Source organism: Triturus cristatus, unplaced genomic scaffold, assembly GCF_964204655.1.
Source record: "Triturus cristatus unplaced genomic scaffold, aTriCri1.1 SCAFFOLD_137, whole genome shotgun sequence".
Classification (NCBI taxonomy): Eukaryota; Metazoa; Chordata; class Amphibia; order Caudata; family Salamandridae; genus Triturus; species Triturus cristatus.
The window spans coordinates 584,082-605,768 of NW_028187373.1; the positions used below are offsets into that span (position 1 = coordinate 584,082).

Below are 21,687 nucleotides of genomic sequence, written 5' to 3' on the forward strand. Positions count from 1 at the left end.
TGGTCTCACACACCACCTGGTGTCATGCTTCATCATTGACCAGTCCTCGCCTTGCAAAACCTTCGTTTGATGGAGGGCGGGCATACACTTGACGACAAGGATGCACTTCTAAGTGACTAAGTGGGGGCCCGTGAATATGTGAGTGGGGTTAAAAATCATTATAGTAGTCAGAGGAGTTTTTAATGTGAAATGAAAACTATATGATATTAAAATGTAAATGTGACGGTGATTGGGGGTAGTTAGTGTCCCCGACATGTTTCTGCCCAAGCGGCCCAATTGGGTCCATGGCATTCATCAGGACCTAGAGATTAGAAAGGGGCTCCGTTCTTACCAAATGTTGGTAAGATGTTACCATTGTGTGAGTGTGGCGTTGGTCACACTTCACTGTTTTAACTGCTTCCAATGGTGAAGCCTAAAGTAAAAATATTGGAGAAATAATGATTAGTGCAACTCGTTGGGTCACTTGTACCTGTAAGGAAAAAAGAGAGAAAGACAATGCATGCATTGGTTTCTAAGCGTGAAAAAATGTGTGTACGTGACTTGGTGGCACTCTAATTGTGTACACTTGTGTGAAACTTTGAGGATGGTGGCAGGCGGCGTTGCTACCAGTCTTACCCTAATTGAATGGACAACTTATCCCATGGGGGAAGGGGCGGAGGGAATCCACAGTTTTTGTCTCCTCTGCAAAAGAAAACATAGAAAGCCACAACCTTCATAAAAGCGTTTTGGTTTGAGAGAAATCTCCCAAAGCGAACTGAGCAGTGATCGATTCAAACCTCATGGGGTAAATGGGCATACACACAAACACACACTCCCTGGTCTTTCAGTTCATGTACACTCTTACTATGACATGTGATGGATGCGTCCCGAATCCTGTACGTCCGCTCCCGGTCCTCCCGAATGTGGAAATGGCAGGGAGCGGGCCTCGTCTTTATAGGTGGATCGCGGGTGCTTAATTAATGTAATTAGCGGGAAGCGTTTACATGTGCGCGTTTCCCGGTGTCCCGGAGTAACACCGCCTGGTGAAAAGATGTCGGTGGAAGGCGTGTGTATTCCTGGAATATACGGGCCTTATTCGTGGAAAGGCGAGTGGGCGTTCTCAGCGGAAGTCCTGTGCTGAAAAGTCTGTACAAGCGAGGGTGTGCTTTTTCAGGAGTTGGAAACAGAAGGGGGGGTTCCATTGGTTGAGAAGTGTGTGGAATTCTTAAGCTTTGTCTCATTGGTTGCATTGCGGCAGGGGGTGGTGGCCCAAATGACGAATGCAAATGGATGTTGTCAATACTTGCTTGAGCGTGTGTTGTTGGCATGGGAACAGAGACTGTTGTTAGTGCCCTCTGGAGCGTATGTTGTGATAACGTTGCAGGGAATCGAGGGGAGCATTGCGTGCGTTGGTTGCATTGCGGCAAGGGCGGTGGCCCAAACGATGAGATCACAAGATGATGTCAATGCGTGCTAGAGCGTGTCTAGTTGGCATGGAAACATAGTTTGTAGTGATAGCGTGCTAGAGCGTATATCATGGTAAGTGCTACAAACATTTATTTAAAGGGAGCGGTGCGTACAAGTAGTGGTGTGCGGCTCAATAAAGGCAAATTCTTAATATTATATAAATGCTTATATAAGCACACACACACACACAAAACCGCAACTCTCCTCTGTGTGACCTATGAGATCACAAACTGAACTTCATTCACGAACCGGCCAGAGGTGTGGACGGTAGTATGGTCACTGTAGCTGGTATAGCAATTAGTAGCTGTACTGTATTTCTAGGAGGTGGCACAGGGCTGGTCATGCGCGCGCAGAGCGTCTGTGGTCAACTTGACACTGCAGAATAGTGGCGCGCGGGTGGAGGTGTAATCGTGTTGGTATTAAGTGTGGAAAGGGGCACTCGAAGATTGTCTGGTAGGGACAACTATGGTGTTGGTGGCAGTAGTATCTATTCTTTTGTGTTTATCCCGACCATGCTTTTCACGTAAGTATGGGCGGTAAATAGATCATGGTCTAAGAATGGTGTATATCAAGTTCATTGCTCTTTTTCATCGTGTTAGCTGTAGCCAGGGGATGTCCTCATTAAGGCCCTTTTCATGGGAACGGAGGCGATAGACCCATCGTTGCTCTCTGAAATGCAGTGCTCTGGTAAGGTCAGATCTGCCTTTTTTCAAGACCTCAAGTATAGTCCAGCTTAGGTCTGTTTCTGTGTGGTTTGTTTCGAAAAAATGTCGAGTCAACTTAGTGTTGTTTTTTTTACACCTGATCGTGCTTCGATGTTCATTGATGCGGGTTCTCATCTTCCTAGTCGTCATTCCCACATACTGGAGCGTGCAAGGACATGTCAAAAGATACACAACGTTCTCCGTGTTGCAATTACTGAATGTTCTGAGTTGCCAGGATTTTCCAGTGCCTATGTCCACCTCTTTGGTGTTTTTAGTGAGGTTGCATGAGTTGCACGCACCACAGGAGAAATGGCACACTACACGTGGTTGGTCCCAGAGCCTAGGTTGTTCAGTGTCCTCTTTTGTGGTCATCTGGGCATGTACCAGCTCGTCCCGTAGGTTTCTGTTGCATTTGAACGCAAAAAGAGGTGTTTCCCGGCGCTGTTTAGTATATGCCATCTCTTTTTGATGATTTTTGGAATTGAATTGGATGCTGGTGTAAATGTGGTAACACATACTGTTCTATTTGTTTTTACTTGCTCAACATCCTCCAACAGTGCTTCTCTAGGGTTGTTTATTGCTCTTTTATTTGCCCTTCTTACCATTTTTCTTGGGTAATGGCGTTCGATGAGTTTCCTCTCGAGGTGTTTCGCCTGTTCTTTGTAGGTATCTTTCTCAGAGCAATTTCTCCTTATTCGGAGGAACTGACCAACCGGTAGGTTCTGTCTGACGGCTTTTGGGTGGTAACTTTCGTATAGGAGTAAGCTGTTCCTGTCTGTGGGTTTATTGTGGACCTTGGTTGTTATCCCCTCATTGGTAAGTGTAATGTCCAAGTCCAGAAAAACAGCGTGATCCTTGTTGATGGTATGTGTGAACTTGAGATGTCTGTCTTGTGAGTTGACCCTGTGAACGAAAGCTGTTGCATCCTCCTCTGTTCCATTCCATACAATAAGTACATCGTCTATGTACCGTTTCCAAATTCTGAGGTGACTCAGAAACGGGTTCACCGGATTGTTAATGAAGTCATCCTCAAATTGTTGGACGTACAAACAGGCCATACTGGGGGCAAAGGTGCTCCCCATCGAAGTTCCTGTTATCTGATGGTAGATGACCTGTTCGTACTGAAAGAAATTTTCCGTAAGGGCCAATTCAGCACACTCCATGACAAAGTGTTGGGGAGTGATGAAATCCCATTCTCTTCGTAGGATGATGTTCTCTACGACTTCCAGTGTTCGTCGTTGGGGTATACTTGTGTACAGGGCTTCGATGTCCATTGTTATGAGCCAGTCGCTGGTGAGATCTACCTCCAGATCTCTTAGGAGGCAGAGGACATCTTTAGTGTCCCTTAGGTAGGATGGTGTCTCTTTTACAATTGGCCGTAAGAACCAGTCACAGAATTGCGACAAAGGTTCCAATACAGACCCAATGCCCGATACGATGGGCCTCCCCGGTGGTGGCATCCGGTCTTTGGGAGGATATAGAATCTTGGCATCCTTGGTTCATCGTTGGTCAGAAACTCAGCTTCTTGTCTCGTAATCCAATCATTACTGAGTGCTTCCTCCACTATGTTCTTTATTTTGATCATGATTTGCTTAGTGGGATCCGTTTGATGTATGGCATAGCTGTAGGTATCAGCTAACAGTCGTAGACACTCATCCCGGTACATCGTGCGATCCAAGAGGACTGTGGCGCCCCCTTTATCCGCGGGTTTTATAATGATGTCGTGGTTGTTTTTAAGTGCTTGTAGGGCCGTGCGTTCCCTCCCAGTGAGGTTATTAAACCCTTTGACATTTTGGAAGTCTATGTTCACAACATCTCTGAGTACAGCCTGTTCGAATGCGAGTATTTCGCACGAGATACTCTGATTCGGGGGTTGGAAGGTGGACTTCTTGCGCAACCCCGTTGATTTCTTGCTGTCTTCATTGGTTTCTGTTGTGTCTCCAAAGAAGTCACGGAGTTTGAGTTTGCGAAAGAATTTGGCCAATTCCATGTTTAGACTAAAGGGGCCGTTCCTAGGTGTGGGAACGAAACCCAAACCTTTGTTAAGGACGGTCTCTTCTTCACTTGTGAGTGTGTGTGTACTGATGTTAACGATATTCGTTACTCTCTGCTCGTTGAGGGCATCTCCGTTCTCCCTCTGCTCCTGGTTGTTACCCCTTGTGGTTGTTGTTGGTCCTCCCACTGGACCCTTGCATTTCTTCTTTTTTGTCGGCCTCTCCCTCTGCCCCTGCCCTGGAATAAAAAAGAAGGGGGGCCGGAAGGGTAGCCAAAACCTGGTGGAAAACAAGGTTGTTGTCAATAGCCAAAGGGAGGGGGCTGCGGTTGTGGTTGTTGTATTTGCATCAAAGGTTGGTAACCAGGCTGTCTCCCAAAGTGTGGTCCTGAGCTCTCATCACTGCTGGAATCGCTCCTCTCCTCTCCTGAACTGAACGTCCAGTTCTGGGGGGTAGGTCTGAAACGTTGTTTTCTCCCTGTTTGTTGAGGGGCTGGTTTGTTGTAGTGCTCATCCGTTACGTATGGATAGACCGTTTCCCTGCTGAACTTCAGTACATCTTTCTTCAGTTTCGTCAGCTTAGATTGTGTCAGATATTCCCTGTATTCTGAATGGTCTTTATTGATTTCGTCCAGCTTTTTCTTGAAGACTGATAGTTGTACTGTGGTTTTAAGTTTACACTCGCTCTGCTGGATCTCTACTAGGAGTGCATCTGCCAGTTGTCTTGCAGTATTGATAATAAGGATGAGCCAGTCTTTTGTACATTTCCAAGCAATGCTTGTCGTCAAGTGTATGCCCGCCCTCCATCAAACGAAGGTTTTGGAGGGCGAGGACTGGTCAATGATGAAGCATGACACCAGGTGGTGTGTGAGACCAGTCCGTAACTTTTTGTGAGATGCCCACACTCACGACGTTCTTGTAACTCGTTTGGGTTATCACACTAGGAGCAGCTCTTTTGTGGTAAATATTCAGTATTGGAGGCTGCTAGCTCCTAGAACCCCACGCCTCTTGTTCCCTCCTCCACACATTCAGTGGAGTTTTCTTGTGATTAGATGTACTAGCCAAATGTACAAATATGGCTTTGGAATGTATGCCTGTGTCTGTGTAATGTAGGTTTCTTAATATGTAAGAGTATGTGTAAGTACTTGTCTTTTTACTGTATGTTTGCTTGTATGTGCATGTATACATGCTTATCTAATTGTTGTATGTAATGTTTTATATTGCTCTCTAAATGCAATTTAGAGCTTTGCATGATCATGTCTACATACATGTCTATTTTTTCCACGTGTCTTTCGATATACATACAAATATGTATATATGTTTACATGCAAGTTTGTGTGTATTTGTATTTTGATATATGTGTGTGTGTTCAGATATACATATGTATGTCAACAGATGTACGGGTACTAATCGTGTTTTTGTGTACATTTTCGAATTCAAATATATATTTACAGTTATGTCTTTGTGCATGCATATTTTGTACGTATGAATGCATCCATGCACATATGTATATCATGCTTTCATCCTCTCTTTCGCCTCCCGGTCAATCTGAGCCTCACACCCTATAGAGTGGGTCATAAATTATAGAGTTCAGACGTGAGCCTATAGGTCAGATCGAGGAGGCCTCTATGAGTTATATGCAGCTGTATAAAAAATATGAACATCGTATGCTAATAACGTAGCAATCACACACTAATGAGAATGCAATATGTTAATGAGATGCTGATTGCATGTTAATGTAAAACCAATTACATGCTGAGTGCCCAAAGATTGACTGAGCTACAAATTATACTGGAGGAGGCCTCATTTATGGCCATAATAGCGCAACAATAGTCGTATTTTGTATTGCACTGTACTCCCTCCGTGGTGTAGTGGTGCAGAACAAATTCTAATACAGAAGTATTAATTACCATATTTTGGTACATTTTATACTGCCAACATGCCCCATTCAGCTACTTCAGTGGCGGCTATAAATGGTAGGCATGAAGCGTATGTTGGCAAACTTACCTGGAAATTGATCCAAAGAAGTCGTCTTAATATTCCAGGTAGGGTGGTCTATAGTGGGGGTTTCAGGTCAGAAGAGGTAGCAACTCCATTGCTCCGTGCTGTGTCTCTGGCACTATATTCCGTGTCAAACGTTTGCTTGAACAGCGTAAAACAAGGCATCGTCTCTGAATAGAACCTAAAACAGGACATTGTTGTGGGAGGGGCCTAAATCAAGAGCCTCTCTGTAGTGACCATAGAAAGGAACCAAGATCTATGCTGACCACCAACTGCGACCTGCCCGGACAGAGACCCCAGAACACAGTTCGTTTTCTGAGTCTGGACCTTGAACTGGTCTCTTCACTGAGGATTGACTTAAAAGGGAATCTCAAGCAACTCTCCAGGTCTGAATGGTCACTCGGAGACAGTGCTCCTTGATCAATAATTGATCCTGAGGAGGACACCCTTACTGAAGGATTATTCTATATGGAAGCTTAAAACATGGCTCCAGCACCAAGAAGAGGCTGAAAATATGTCATCACTTATTGGTAAGCTAACTCCTGAATGGAACCCATATGCAGATGCACGGTCACTGAGAACTAATGCTACAAGGGATCCTAATATGCCCCATCATTGAGTGGGCTGCTTAGAGGGGCATAAACATGTTCAGTCACTGAAAAAAGATGCTATGAAGGCACATTAACATGCTCTTTCACTGCTGAGTGATCCGTTGTGCGAGGCCAAGAATAATGGAAGCTAAGCAAAGTCAGTCACTAAGGGGTGACCAGAGAGCAGACCTAACTAAGTAAGTATCTTCATCGAGAAGGGACTATAAAGTGAAGCTAAACATGCTTCATCATCAAGTGAACTCTTGCGGTGTCACTTCCTATCACTGCGAAGTAACAAACAAAAAAAAAAACTATGCTCTTTCAATGAGGATTGACCCCATAGATAAACCTAAACACACTTTATAAATGATGAGTGACCCCCATGGAGGAGTTTCCAAGTTGCACCAAGCCTGCATGGCTCTGCTTCCGCCGTGCAATGGGAAACTTTGGAAACTCTGGGAGAATGACCTGGGACGCCTCCTGACTGATAATATTTGGTATCCATGCTGCGCCCAAACACACCTTGTACCACCCAATCACCGCCACAAGCTCATACATTACAAATTCTTACATAAAGCTTATGTTATGCCTAGTCCTCTGGCACAAATCAACCCCACAAGGTCCTCTATCGGTCCTAAATGCCATGTTAATGGGGCCGGTTTTGCACACATAAAATGGACTTGTGGTCACATTCAAATCTTTCGGCACGCCATATTCTCCCGGCTCTCCCTGATGATTGGGACATATCTTGCACCTGACCTACTGCTGGCCTTGCTGTTTATGTCCAAGACGTACAGAGAAGTGTCCGCCGGTTCACCGCTTTTGCACCGACATTAGGTAAGCGCGAGATCGACCTTCATTGGGGGAGCCCATATTTGCCAACTGCGACGGCCTGGTTAAAGAGCCTGATGTACTGCGATACTACCAGTGAACTATGTGCTTTGTTGCAACCTCCGACTTCCAGGCCGAAAGACATATGGCAACCCTTGCGAAACTACCTGCTGACATTGGAGTCCACGGCGCTGGGTTAATTAGCAAGGATATGGTTCTATGTGTGTGTCGTGACTCTGAGCCTCATAGCACTATGTCTGGAGCCCCGGACACGGATCGTCCCCGGACTGCACTGAGTTCCTTGCAGCTTACACGTCTCGTCCTTGTACCGTGATTCATTGTTATTATAGTATCAGCAACTATCACTGGTGACCTCTACGATACACTGCTATGCTGCACACTAGAATGTTGTCCAGAGCTGTGGGTTGTTTGTTGGTTTGTTATGTGCTATGACAAAAAAGATAAATAAAGTCCCAAAAAAGGACTCTTAAAAACAAATTAGAATCCATTTGGTAAAGAAGTGGCTCTACGGAGGAATCTTATAATCTGCCATCTTTATGAAGTGGTTCCACAGACGTAACTGAATAGGCACCATCACTGGGACGCGACCCCATAGAGCAGTGTAAAGAAGACCTGTCTCTCTGGGTAGGGAAGCCGCAGATCACCTAAACATGCTCTTGCCATGATGAGTGACTGTAGAGGAGAGAGATCATGATTTATCACCGAGGAGGGACGCTGTATAGGAACTGAAACATGATTGGTAATAGATAAGTAACCCAATAAGAAAATAAATGTTCTCTCTCACTGATGGGTGACCCTGAAGAAACCTCATAAACAACAAACGGTATCATTGAAAAGGGGTGTCATAAGGCACTCAAACATGCGCTGTCACCAAGGAGTGATCCTATTGAGGGACATAACTATGCTCCTTCTTTGAGAGAACTAGATCCCAAAAAGACTAAACATGGCCATTCATAAAGCAGCAACACAGAGTCCTAAACATGCGTAATCACAGAGGAGTGGCCAGAATGGATCAAAACATGTTCTATGAGTGAGTGCAGAGGAAACAAAAACTACGAGGTGACTTAACATGCGCTATCACGGACGAGTGGCCCTCAAATAAACTTAATCTGTTTGATTACTCAGTGTAACCATGAGCTATAACAAAGAAGTGACCACAGAGAGGAACCTAAAAATAGACTATCACTGAGGAGTGGCTTTTTAGACAAAACTAAGCGGACTCTAAGACTAAAGAGTGACACTTCATAGAGACCTGCACATGCTCTCTTACTGAGGAGTGACTCCACTTAGGAAAAAAAAACATGTTCTTTTACTGAGGAGTGACTCTACAGGGAACTTGCATATCTGGTATCAATAAAGATAGTCCCCACTGGGTACCTAAACCTGCTTTATAAGTGAGGAGTGGCCCACACATGGTTGATCATTGAAGAGAACCCCCACAAAGAGGTGTAAACATGCCCTGTCACTGGACTCTGCACAGAACCCCAATGAGGCATCAAAGCGTACATAACAAGGGAGAGGTAGCACCCACAGAGGAACCTACATAGGCCTAGTCACTGAAGAGAGAATTCTTTAAGGAATGTATCACTGAGGGATGACATTTCTCCCAACCTAAATAAAGTCTGAGGAGTGATTCAGTGGAGAAGCCTAAACCTGTCCCGCCACTGAGGAGGGACGCCACAAATTAAGCAATACATTCACTGTCTACCAGTATGCAGTAACCAGACCTATATTAGTCACTTTAGAAAAGAACACAGTAGTACTGTTAGTCTCGATCCCTCTATCTGCCAGATGCCGCCCCCACACTCCTCTGTCTGACTCAGGACACATAACAGCACAGTTCTCTATCACCGAGTACTGACCCCATTAAGTGACCCAGATATCAAAGCTCAGAGCTCAGTGGGTCTCCCGAGTGGTGAAAGCTCACTTTCCTTCCTCACACAGAGACTTCTGATCATTTATCCGGATGGTGCCATGCATTTGCGCCCCCTCTGCCCCCCCCCCACCTTCAGCTCCCCCCCACACCCCCACTCCCAGCTTCCTTGGCAGGCTTGGCATGTACCAATCACATGAACACGTGGACTCTGGGAAAGATTACCAGATGACTCCATGTGGATCAAAGGATCCATACCCTTCTTTAACAACCTAAAGCATTGTGGGATTTGTAGTGTCAGTTTGTTCTATTGATAAACCTGAAAACGGAGATTTGTAAAAGAAAAGTTATGGGTCTGAAGCGCAGCAGCTTTGGTTGAAAGGAGTCACCCGGTAGCGTTCGCTCCGACAAGTGACAGCAGCTGTAAAATAGGTTGCGTGCCTGCTCTGCTATCGCCCCCAACACAGGCGGTGGAACCGACAGCCCCCCTTTTAACTCCGTCTCCCGGGCCCTGATCGGAGCACTGCCCTTTCTGGAGTGCTTGGCAGAGCAGCAGTGGCATGGCGGTCTATTTTTTTAACTCTCCCTCTTGGGATGCGAGTCTGTGGAAAGCTGTGAACTTTCAAATGCTGACAAAGAGCGAGAGCGCTTAGGGTTTCCGAGGCACTGGCCCTCATGCGCCTCGCTCAGAAGAGCTAAAAGCAGAAGGGCGGGGTCCAACATCAACCCCATTTCACCTGACTGGAGAGTGCACGCATCAATGACGTCAACTGGCCCGGTCCGAGTCAGGTGCAGAGTGGTTCAATGACTCCCTGTGGAGATTTTAACTAGAGGTGGGCGAGCCAACACATTATCAGGGAGAGGCAAGCTAGAGCCGAGCAAAGGGTCTGGCTCGGATCATAAAGCCCATGATAGTTTTTAAACATCAGCTATAGGGGCATACTAGTGAACAAAGGTCTAGAGGGTATGGTTACGGATAATCTTAATCCCCTCATTGCTCAAATGCAATGTGATTTCGAAAAATGGAAGGCATTGGGTCTCTCAATGTCGGACAGGGTTCAAGCCGTGAAAATGGTTACTCTCTCTCGTTTTCTTTATGTCCTCGGCATGCTACCTATTCAGATCCCTTTAACCACAATGCGTTCAATCGACTAAGATAAAATCTTTTATATGGAACTCTGCCAAACCCCATCTATCTGCTTCAAAACTAAAGGCTCATCGCTCCTATGGAGGACTAGGTCTACCCTCAGTGGAACATTATGCTTTGGCATTACAGCTTTCTCAAATGTCATATATGCTTCCACATTCATCAGATTCGCCACAGTGGGTACATCTTGAACATTACCTTTCATTAACAAAAGCAGGTCTTTCTGTTTTATACGGCTCTGAATCTCGTCCCCGAGACTCCACTAATCCTATTTTGTCGGCTATGCGCGCTGCTTGGCAAAGGGCACACTACTTACTGTGCTCACATCCTCGTCTTCATAGGAAAGCACCATTATGGAATAATTCTGCAATTCGTATTAATAGAAAATCAATATTTTGGCCTATTTGGGAAACAGCAGGTGTTTCCACCCTAGATCAACTTTTTTCAAACTGTGATATTAAATCATTTGCCCAACTGCAGGAAGAATTTCATTTGCCTGATATTCAACTTTTAAAATACAATCAGTTACGACAATCCTTACGGAGAAGTCTAGGACCTCCACCATGGCTCTTGCCCGACTCACCAATTGTGACATATCTCCACACTTTGGGTAAGATGAAAGGAGCTACATCTGGCTTCTATTAAACTCTTACTTCGCATCTTTTTTTCTCAACCCTTATCGCAAACTTTACGTACTAAATGGCAAACCTTATCGGTTTCTTATACCAATGATGAATGGTCTGACATTCTTAGCAATCTCAATACGGGTGCTCATGAAGCACGATTGAAATTTTGCTTATTCAAGATTTTACATGATTGGCACTGGTCACCAACAAAACTGCATAAAGCTGGCTTGCTTCCCCATTCTAACTACTGGAGATGTGATAGTACATCTTGTAACATTTCTCATATCATCTGTTGATGTCCTGTGGTCCAACGCTTTTGGAATTATGTAGGTAAAACCTTACGTTCCACGATGCCTCTACAAATTCCACTTTCGCATGCTACCATTCTTCTACATGATACACATCAATCACAATCCCTTTCTAAGCCACAAGCCCGACACTTACACACAGCCTTAGCTACAGCCAAAATGTGTATATTACGGCAATGGAAATCGCCTCAACCACCATCACAAGAAACTAGGATGGAGGCCATGATCCAAACAGCTTCCTACGAACGTATGATATACAACATACAGGATCAATCTGATCTTTCTTCGAATATGGTCACCTTTTCTAGCTTCAAATACCGATGTGAACGTTAATGATCCTTCTACGCAGTAATTTCATTTCTATTTCCTCTTACTCTCATTCATTCTTCATTATTGGTGGTTATAAATCCTAATACATATTGTATTTATCTACTATTTGTTGTTGTTTTAATAGCTACTCACCACATGTAATTCTGTACCTTTTAATATACATATTTATACGTGTGTTACTCTGCTTACACTTTCATTCTGCACAATATACCTATTGTTTCCATTTACTGTTTGCACATTTCTCTATACTATCCATTTCATTATCTTTCTCTATTCTTCTCTAGTAATTCCTTTTCCTACTTCTTCTCCCTTGGCTTTGTAACAATATATCCATATACCTATAATATAATGTACTTTTTTTATTTACGTTTGTCTCTATCAAAGAATATATTTTTTTTATCCTTCTTTGAATCAGCATAATTACTTTGTGTTATGAGTGTCTTTTTCTTTTCCTTGGAACATACTCATATTGCTTTATGCTTCCTATTTGTACATTTTTCCCTTATCGCTTTCTTTTGTGATCCCTTCTTACTTCCCCTTTCTTCGCTCCCCTTCCCTTAATTCCATCTTTTATGGCCTCAGTATAAATCTAAATATTTGTCCTTGCATTTATATTTTTATGTATTTATTAATTTATATACTATGATTAATCATTCAGAAAGTTTTACTATATGCTTATAACAATTTTCTTCTATATTTATTGTATGACAATGCATACAGTTATTATAATATATGTATTTTGGTTTTTATGTATAAATTCCAATAAAAAATTGAATCACAATTTTTTTTTTTTTTTTAAATACATCAGCTATAGGCAGGGCTTTAAGTGGGATGAAAAAATGGGGGTCTCTTAAAGGGGTGTGGCCAATGTAATTAACAGCGTGGCTTAAAAACACATAAGCTAAAGATCTGTGCTTAGCATAGTGTGCCGCCCGTTTTGTATTTTGCTGTTTCTGTCATTGCATCCAAATCTATGATACAGCAAGTCAGGACTATTGGCTTTGTCGATGGTTGTAGTTGCATAAGCTAATCAGAAACTAGGACTAGTATATAATATTGAAAAAGCTTCCACTTAAAGCCCTGGTGACACCACAAGAAAGTTGCTGGTCCTGAGTCTCAAAAAGAGAAGGGAAATCCAGAGACAAAATGTCTCTTTAAAGAATTTCCCTTCCCCTACAACGCTCACCTGGCATGACGTCATGCCGTAACTTCTCCACTAGTGAGAAGTGAGCAGTCTGAGCACGCGCACATCCATGTGCCTGCTGTCACTGCAGTCCGGAAAAAAACGGACCGCCTGTGCCAGGGCACAAAACAGAGCCCCGTTTCGAGGCCCCCTTTAAAATACCTGCCGGTGCTCAGACCTGGTGAGACCCGGCCCACTTAAAGTTCTGGCTATAGGTGAACTAAGAGGCAAGGCAATTGTCATGTAAACCATGTATGTGGCCAGGTTATTATAGAGCAACATCATAGTCTAATAAATCAAACATAATAGGTTTTTGAATAACTGGTATTCTGAAGTCACATATTTGAAAGTGCTTTCATACACAATAATGAAGAAAAACATTTGGTGCAATAATATTTGCCTAAGATCACACAATTGAGGTAATGTAGTGAAGCTGACATATATCCTGGGTTTCTTCTTTCAGTTAAAACAAATCAGCCATTAAATGGGTATCTATTTGTCTTTCCTTATGTTAAGGCTTGATTTCTACCTCTTTGTGCACTTTTCTGCAGTTTTTATATAGCGCAAACTCGGACCAAAAGTAATGGAGCGCTTCATGTTAGCACCAGTTACATTTCACAAGATCACATTCATTGTTTATAGGGATGGGGAGATTAAGCGAATTGCCCAGAATCAGAGGATGTTGAGCAGATGCCAAGACTCAAACCTGGTTCACCCCCTTCCAGAGTCGCCAACTCTGGCTGTAAGGTCACTTAGAGTACAGAGAGGGGTGCAGGCAGAAGCCACATGAAAGATCGGCTCGTTATGGGCTCAAGGCTCCAACTGGACCTCAAACCGAGCTAGATATAGGCGTCCGGCTTGAGCCTGGCTTGAGCTTTCAGTGGCTCGCCCACCTCAGATTTTAACTCACATAACTTCACATGGGTGAGATCTGACGGGTTTTGGAATATAAGTCAGGAATATCTATTTCAGAAAATATTAATTCTTGCTCTATTTAAAGTGAAAGGATCTTTGGGAATGTTAGTATCTAGTACTTTATGGGGGACTTGAAAGGGGCTTACTTGCAACGTGGGCCGGGCCGTAAGTAGGGTTGCCAGGGCCACCATAGGAGAAAATACAGCTTATTTGTTTATAATTTGCTATTATGCAACAGCCAAGGACTGGTAGGTGAAAAAGCATGCCTGTAAAATGTGTAAAATTTATCAGGATTCTTTTGTAATATGCCACTTATCCCTCTATTTGATAGTCATTTCGGAATGATTTAGACTGCTCCCAAATACTTTTTAACTGAGTCCTTTATTTGCTTCCATTTCTAGATTTGTGTTTCAGAAGGGTAAAAATACCAGATTTCACTGCTTTTCTAAGTACTTTTATCGACCTGGACGTAAAAATACAGATCAGGCCAATAAAAAGAAACAGGTTGGAACCGAAGCCAAAGGGCTAGAGGACATGGTCCTGCAGAACAACATATAATCTGAGCATGCCCCAAATTGCCACCTGTGCACAGCCAGTTCTTTTGAATTTCCTCTCAAATTTTACAGGAAAATAAAGAATATGGCTAACACAAGGCATCATTCTGAGAAACGAATATTAGTTCCAGTGGCGGCTGGTGACATTTGAAAGTGGTAGGGCGTAAAAGCTTGGGTTGAGTGTCCCATGGCAGGTGAGTGTAGCGATTGAGCTTGACTGCCCCAAGGGTGTTTCCCGGGATTCTCCCCCCAGAAAAGTTTGAACTAAGAGTGGACAAATGGTGCATTTGCGAACAAAGTTGACAAAAGCAAGGTCAATAAAGCAATTGTGAAATTGGAATTGTGACTATTCCACATGGTTGCAGCAACATAAAAGGCATTAGTGGAGCAGGTACTGTGGCACAAGGGCCCTCTGTACCGCAAAGGTGTTTTTGAACTAAGGAGACAGATGATGGGGGCCTATTTTCCTTGCTTGTTTTTGGGCACTGCGGGGCTGGGCCCACTACCATTGACTTTTTAAAACTTTAGCACCCTTGCCTCAAGGCCCATGCTGGTGGCGCCTTCTCAGTACCATGCATCTGTGCCAGTCTGCATTGCTAAAATTTGTTAAAAATAGTTTCAGCCGACTTCCACATGGTTTTAGACAGTTTCGTTTGTGAAAATGTAGGCTGAGGTATAAAAACTAAACTAGGGAAGGAAATAAAAGTGGGAAATTCTGCTCAGAAGGTAACCGTGGAGGGATAGTGTATTGTCCAGGCCTCTGACCCCTCACCTTCCTCCAGAAGGCTGTAGCTCAGATCGATGACAGCAGGGCAAATGTGGGATAATAGAGTTGCAGCTGAGGAAACTAGAGAACCAGGTTTAAGTCTCAGCATCAGTTCAACAGCATCCTAGGAAGATCACAATCTCCTCGTGGCTAAAAAACACAAATGTGTTCTTGTGTAATGTAACAGGTAAAGCACTCCAATACATTCTGGTCAAGTTCACGCTACAATTTAAAACTGCAATTCTGCAAATATGAAAAGAGCTTTTATAAATAAGAGCACTAGCGCCTACAAGTGAAACATAGTGTTCTCAGGGTGAGAGCAGGGCATGGCTGTGGGTTGCATACATGGCAGCAACAGACCGGATCCAGGTGGGAGACGCTTGAATTTCGAAAGCCAAACATGGCTTTTATTTATGTTTCTCCCGCGGCCTGAAATTGCTCCCAAGTCAGTACAAGCCAAAGGGGGAAATATGTTCTCTCGATTTTCATTTTTTAAATCTTCCATGAACGGCTATGAGGAAAACGAGGAGTATGGGAGCTGCACTGCAAGATTCAGACACCATCCTCCTGTTTCATGTGCGCACCAAAGCAGTGTGCTTGTCAACAGGGCGAGAAGCTGGCTAAGTGGGTGGGATGGTCGGGGGGGGGGGGGGGGAGGAGGGGTGTCTGTGCTTCGATAAAAAAAAAAAAAAATCTGCAAATTGCGTCATTTTGGCCACCCTGATCCTATTGCTTTTCATCCTTCCATTCAGTTTAGAGAAGTGCACACGCACTTGTTAAAAGCGAGCAGAAGATTAAAAAATACAAATAGGGCTGGCATGTATTAAATATATGAAGAGAAATATCGGTCTACATCCGTCCGCCATGGAAATGTCGAACGATGCTCCAGTCCTAATGTAATTAATTCCCCCAGTGATAAAAGGCGGCGCGTTTCCAATTCTGCGTGCGCCAGGTATTTCAATTTGTAAGCATTTTCAATGACCGAGACCAGAAACGGAAGCTAATAGCCAGCACATAAAGAATAAACATGTTAATTGCTGTTGCCATGGAAGAAAGAACAGGTGTCAATAATTTTAAAGTGCCTCTCTGGTAGAGTTGAAGCAACAGTAAACAGAAGTTTATCCAAAAAACTTCAAAAAAGGCCAAGCCCGAGCAAGTTGCTTACTTGTTTCCCCATGGGGGCTGGCTGCTACTTTTTTTTTTTTTTACGTATCTGCTCGTCGAGGCTGCGAGGCATCGCTGGAAATGGGGGAAAGCTTCAAGCCTTCAAGTTAGGCGACTCCTTCAATCTTAACTCGCCATCTGCAGTGCACTGCTTCTCCCAAAACCACGAGTCTGACTGGTGCAGAAATGGCGTCCTGCATAACTGCAGCGTGGGAAGCGCGAATCAGACAATCCAGCTCCACCCCTCCTACAGCCCACCCCCTCTCTGATGACTCAATTGTTACCACCCATTACCTCGTTCTCCTTCTCAGCCTGCCCCGCCCCCTGTCATTGAAATGAATGGAGTTCTGTGAACTCCTCCCAGGGCCATTGTGTAAGCGCCCGAAATCCAAACCTATTCACAGCATTGAAAATCGGCACGCCCTCTGCCCTGATGTCACAGCTGTAGGTTGTGCCAGCAGGTCGAAGAATACTTCGCCCAGCAGGCACAATACGCAGCAGGGCATCTGCAAAGTTCATCATTCACAGTCAGCTGCCCATACAAAATAAGATAACAACAGCAAACAGTAGTTTGTTTTAAGCCTCTGGCGATTTTCTAAGTTCTCTTTTTGCCTCTCCCCTCAGAGTGGTAGGGGCAGGGGGGGGGGGGCGACGCCCATTTCGCCCATTAACACCAGCCGCCCCCGATTATTTCCAGTTCAAGGTCCCCAGGACACATGTCCCCAAAAAACCCCTGTCAAAGAGGGACGGGAGCAATTTGTAGCTCTCCTGTCCTACATAATGCAAAAATAGTGTTGAGGCTATTTTATCGGATAATCTCGATAACACACCTACACAGGATCTGGGGCGGCGTTGAGTCTCAAGTATGTATGAGGCAATGTGTCCCTACGAAGCATCAAACACAAATCACATAAGCATTTCAAGGGAATTAGTCCTCTGGAGTTAGTAGAAAAATGTAAATCTAGAATATTTATTAAAATAATTGAAAATGCAATACAGAAGGAAAAAATAATAGTCAGTCAAAATGCATAGTAAATCCATACAGGGAATTAACATAAGTCCCAACCAAATGCAGCAAGAGAATGACACGAAGTCAAGGCAAAACAAAATCCAAGTCCAAAGCATGAGAGAAACTGACAAAGGTTTACTCTCTAGAGTGGGGGCAAACCAGAATGGCTCATCTCCAAAATGTACCATCTTTTATGAAAAAATTCACAATAGAAGTCAATGGAAATCCAAAGTCAGCATAAGGTGAGTAAAGCTAAACGAATCACAATACAGATTTATACAATGTCATCTATTGACACCATCCTAGCACTATCCCCATATGGACATTATTTTGCCCTATTCTGCCCTAATTGCATCGAATGTGTTAGTACAAATCTAGTTTCCCAAAACAATGGAAGTCTCACAAATGAATGGCCTACAGTAATATTGGCAGGGAGAGCCTTAAATGTAGCAAAAGGCTTCCACCGCAGTTCTTCGAGAACAGCATGTCAATACAGAGCATTATTTAGTGCACATTTTGGTTACGTGCAGCGAGCAAAGAAATGAAAATACACATCATGGCTGTGTTGAAATTTAAGATGGAAGTTAGGTCTAATTCGGACCTAGTTTAGTTAAATACAGGTAAATTCAGTTCTGTCAAATGCAGTGTTTTCTGTTTAGGGAAGAAATGTTCATAATGTTAAGCACACAATTTTCATTTTTTTAAATAAACTCTTAAAGTAGCAAACTCTCCATGTGTGAATCATCCTGTTTTGTGGCCTTGAAAAACAAATTCATATTCCCCAGCCATACCTCCCAGTGAGGTGTATCACTTGCAAAGATGTTAGCCCAATGAAAGTGACAGAGTTCACTGCGGCCATTGGGCACATTCGCTGAAAGCCGGTGGCACTTGCTGGTATGTCATCTTCCATCACTCCTTGTGCTTCAGTCATAGCCTGCAATGATGCCAGAGCTCCTCAGACGCATCCCTTTCATTTCCTCTCCCTCTGAATACAAAATGCCCTCACTACGTTGAAACTGCAGACACGCAAGGCTGGCAACAAATACCCACTCGTTGCAGATGCTATGTGAGGGCCTTGATAGGACGCACTTTCAAGGGACGTTTTAGGCTCTAAGGACCAAGCAATAAATGATGTGAACATCCACAAGAGCGTCTATCGTTGAGCTGCCTCCCGCGTCAAGACCCTACGCCGTCGCGTTCAGTTTTCGGGTGAGGTTTACAGGTGATCTGGCATGCAGATTCTACTGATGACGTGTGCGTCACGTGCTTGGGAAATAACACTTGTCACACTTAAATGAAGTAATGAACAAGACTTTCCGTTCCTAACTTGGGGACATGCATTTTTTTTTTATCAGTACAATCTACGCCTTCCTGTAGGCCTCACTGAGGGCAAGAAATGACTACTTGTGCTAGTCACTCACTGCAATTTGGGACTTCCTGAGACTTCTCAATTTAATCTGGGCTTCCCAACCTGACATCCGAGACCCATCAGGAGGGCCCTGGCTTAAAATTCTAATGCTTTCTGTGTCTTCCTGGCCTGCCTTCCAAGCACTCATGACTTGTTGCTCTGCCATTCAGGAGTTCTCTAGTACTACTTTCTGTATGATCAACTGAATGTAGTCTACAACTTCTTGTCGGGCCACCTCAGTGCACTTTATGTCATGTTGTCCGGCCAGTCTACTCTGACTTCCCGTCCTGCCCTCCCAATGAGAACACTGCTACTTCCGGTTATGTTATCTCGGAGTAAGGTTGTTGCTTTTTCTATAATCTTCGAGAAGCAATGAGCCACTGGCAGTGTCAGTGCGAATTATAAGATAAAATCAGCATGAACAACATGCCATCCAAATTATCTATGACATTGTCATGATAATACTGTCACTCTATGAGAATCTATCCTATGACTTCCTGATGCATCAATCAAATGCATGCTGCCTTTTCCCGTTCTATCATTGCAATGCACTGTGACATTTTCCATCTATTCCGCTACTCCCTGTCCTAATGCCCCTGCACTCTTGGACTTCCTGTCCTGCCATCCCAAAATGGTTTTAGACTTTGTCATAACATTCCATTTAACTCTTTGAGTTTCTGTACTATCATCCCAGTGCACTCTTTGACTTCCTGATTTTCTATCCCAACAGCCCAGTGCCCTCTTTGATTTCTAACATCTCAGTGCACTGCCTGTTTGACTTCTGTTGTAATATCTTAATGCATTCCTTGACATCCTATCCTGTCATCCCAAAATAGTCTTATACTTCATATCCTAACATCCTTGTATACTCTTTCTAACGAACCATAACAACCTAGACATCTCTGACGTCTGCCCCTGCACCCTTGGACTTCCTATCATGCCATCCCATCATGGTCTTTGGGTTCCTGTCCTATCATCTCAATAGGCTCTTGGAGTTCCTGTCCTGTCATCACGATGCACTCACTGACTTCCTGTCCCATCATCCCAATGGACCACGGGCAGCTGCTGCCAAAATAAACTGGTGGAGCAGCGCGGGGGGAGGGGGAGGAATAATAAAAAAAACTTACCTCCCGCTGCCAGGCGCCTTAGTGAAGAAGTATGAGGAAGTCCATAGGCCACTCCCAACCAATCCAGACGCTGCTCTCAGCAGGAGAGTAGCAGCAGGATTGGTGTAAGCAGCCTGGTTAGGCGCTCAGTAAGTGACTGGTAGCCTTTGCCATTTCTCCACCCGGCTGTACAATACAGCTGGGTTGCGCAAATCAAAATGCGCATGAAGGTTTGGCCAGCTTAAGATGGCCGGCCAAACCGTCATGCGCACTTCCAGTCTCCAACAACTCCTCCTCCCCCTGCTGTGCTGTCACTCAGGATGCCCGGCCCGCCCCACCCTAACTCAGAAGCATTGGCTGCCAGAGAAAAATAAAACGATAGTAACATTCTTTTATACTCGTTTTATTTTTCTTCTGCAGTGAGTGGGGAGATGCTCCTCTCCCATTGCGGAGGAGCCGTTGCAGCAATGGAATCTTTGAGTTCCCGTCCTGTCTTTGCAGTGCACTTCCTATCTTATCATCCTATTGCACCTCTTGCCTTCCTCTCCTGACATCCTAGGGCACTCTTTGACTTCCTTTCCTATTACACTATCTTCCCAGATGAGTTTTGTGACTTAGATAATGAGCTCTGACGGCCACCAGGAATTCCTCCTCTAAGAGATGTTTCCACGCCGCTCAACTCAATCTATGATCACCGCCGGAACACTCAGACCTGAATTAGAATTTCATTGAAACTCAGTCTCTTTACATATTTTGTAATACTGAAACATGGATTAAAGATACTTCTACTGTAGATGTCGCTCCAGACATAGCTGCTGGCTGTAAAATAATTCATTACGATCGGCCCAATACAATGGAGGGTGGAGTGGCTGGAATGATTTGGGAAACTTGCATTTTGGATCTCCAAATGTGACATCTTTCTCCAGTGCGGAGACATTTTCCTTCTCTTTCTCCTTCACACCGTCATTCAATTTTTCGGGCATATTGGTATATCAGCCACCTGGCTATGTCAAGGCATCTCTTAATAATATTAAATATGTATTGGATTCGATATTAGAAACATAAGTTCCTTTGCTGAATTACTTTAATATCTGCTTTGAGCATGAGTCTTCAACTTCTTCAAAAAGTGTAACCCCCATTTTTAAGACCATAGGCCTTTTACAAATAGTCTTGATACCCACTCACTCAATCTTATTTTTGCTACTGATAATTATGTAACTGATTTATTAGCTCTCCCAGTCATGCTGCCTGTTCATTCTACACTCATGTTCTCTATAATCTATGAGAAGAGGGACTTGAATTTCTGCACACCATATTGGTAAAAATGCAGACTGAATAACATCTCGATAGACAAACTGAACAAATAGCTAACTAAAAATCCCCGTGTGCTGGGTGTGGATTCTCAGACTGATAATTCAATAAATGGAGAATTTCCTCTGTTGATCCAGTGGATCTTGGAACCATCTTTCATTCTCATTGTAGAGTCCCATTGCCCATCCGGTACTCGACTGAACTAGTTAAACCTAAACAGGCATTTAAAATCCTAGAACGGGCCTGTGCAAGAACTACACCTTGGGTGATAGATTAAAATACAAAGAAAGGCCTAAACCTTTATAAAGCCCAGTTATTGAAGGCCATTCTGAACATTACATCAAAAGAATTGTGACTAGTAAACAAGGTTCCTGGGAATTCCTTAAAATCATGACTGAATT

General features: G+C 43.8%; 1 protein-coding gene across 1 annotated transcript in view; it reads right to left on the bottom strand.

Annotated features, from left to right (window-relative positions):
• The window catches only part of STAC2 (SH3 and cysteine rich domain 2), a 442,182-nt gene extending 425,579 nt beyond the window's left edge, over window positions 1–16,603 (bottom strand). Inside the window, exon 1 of the mRNA XM_085640309.1 lies at window positions 16,454–16,603. Within this exon, the coding sequence (XP_085496435.1) occupies window positions 16,454–16,465 (12 nt within the window). The 5' untranslated portion in view covers window positions 16,466–16,603. The remainder of the gene's footprint in view (window positions 1–16,453) is intronic.
• Between the last annotated feature and the right edge of the window lie 5,084 nt (window positions 16,604–21,687).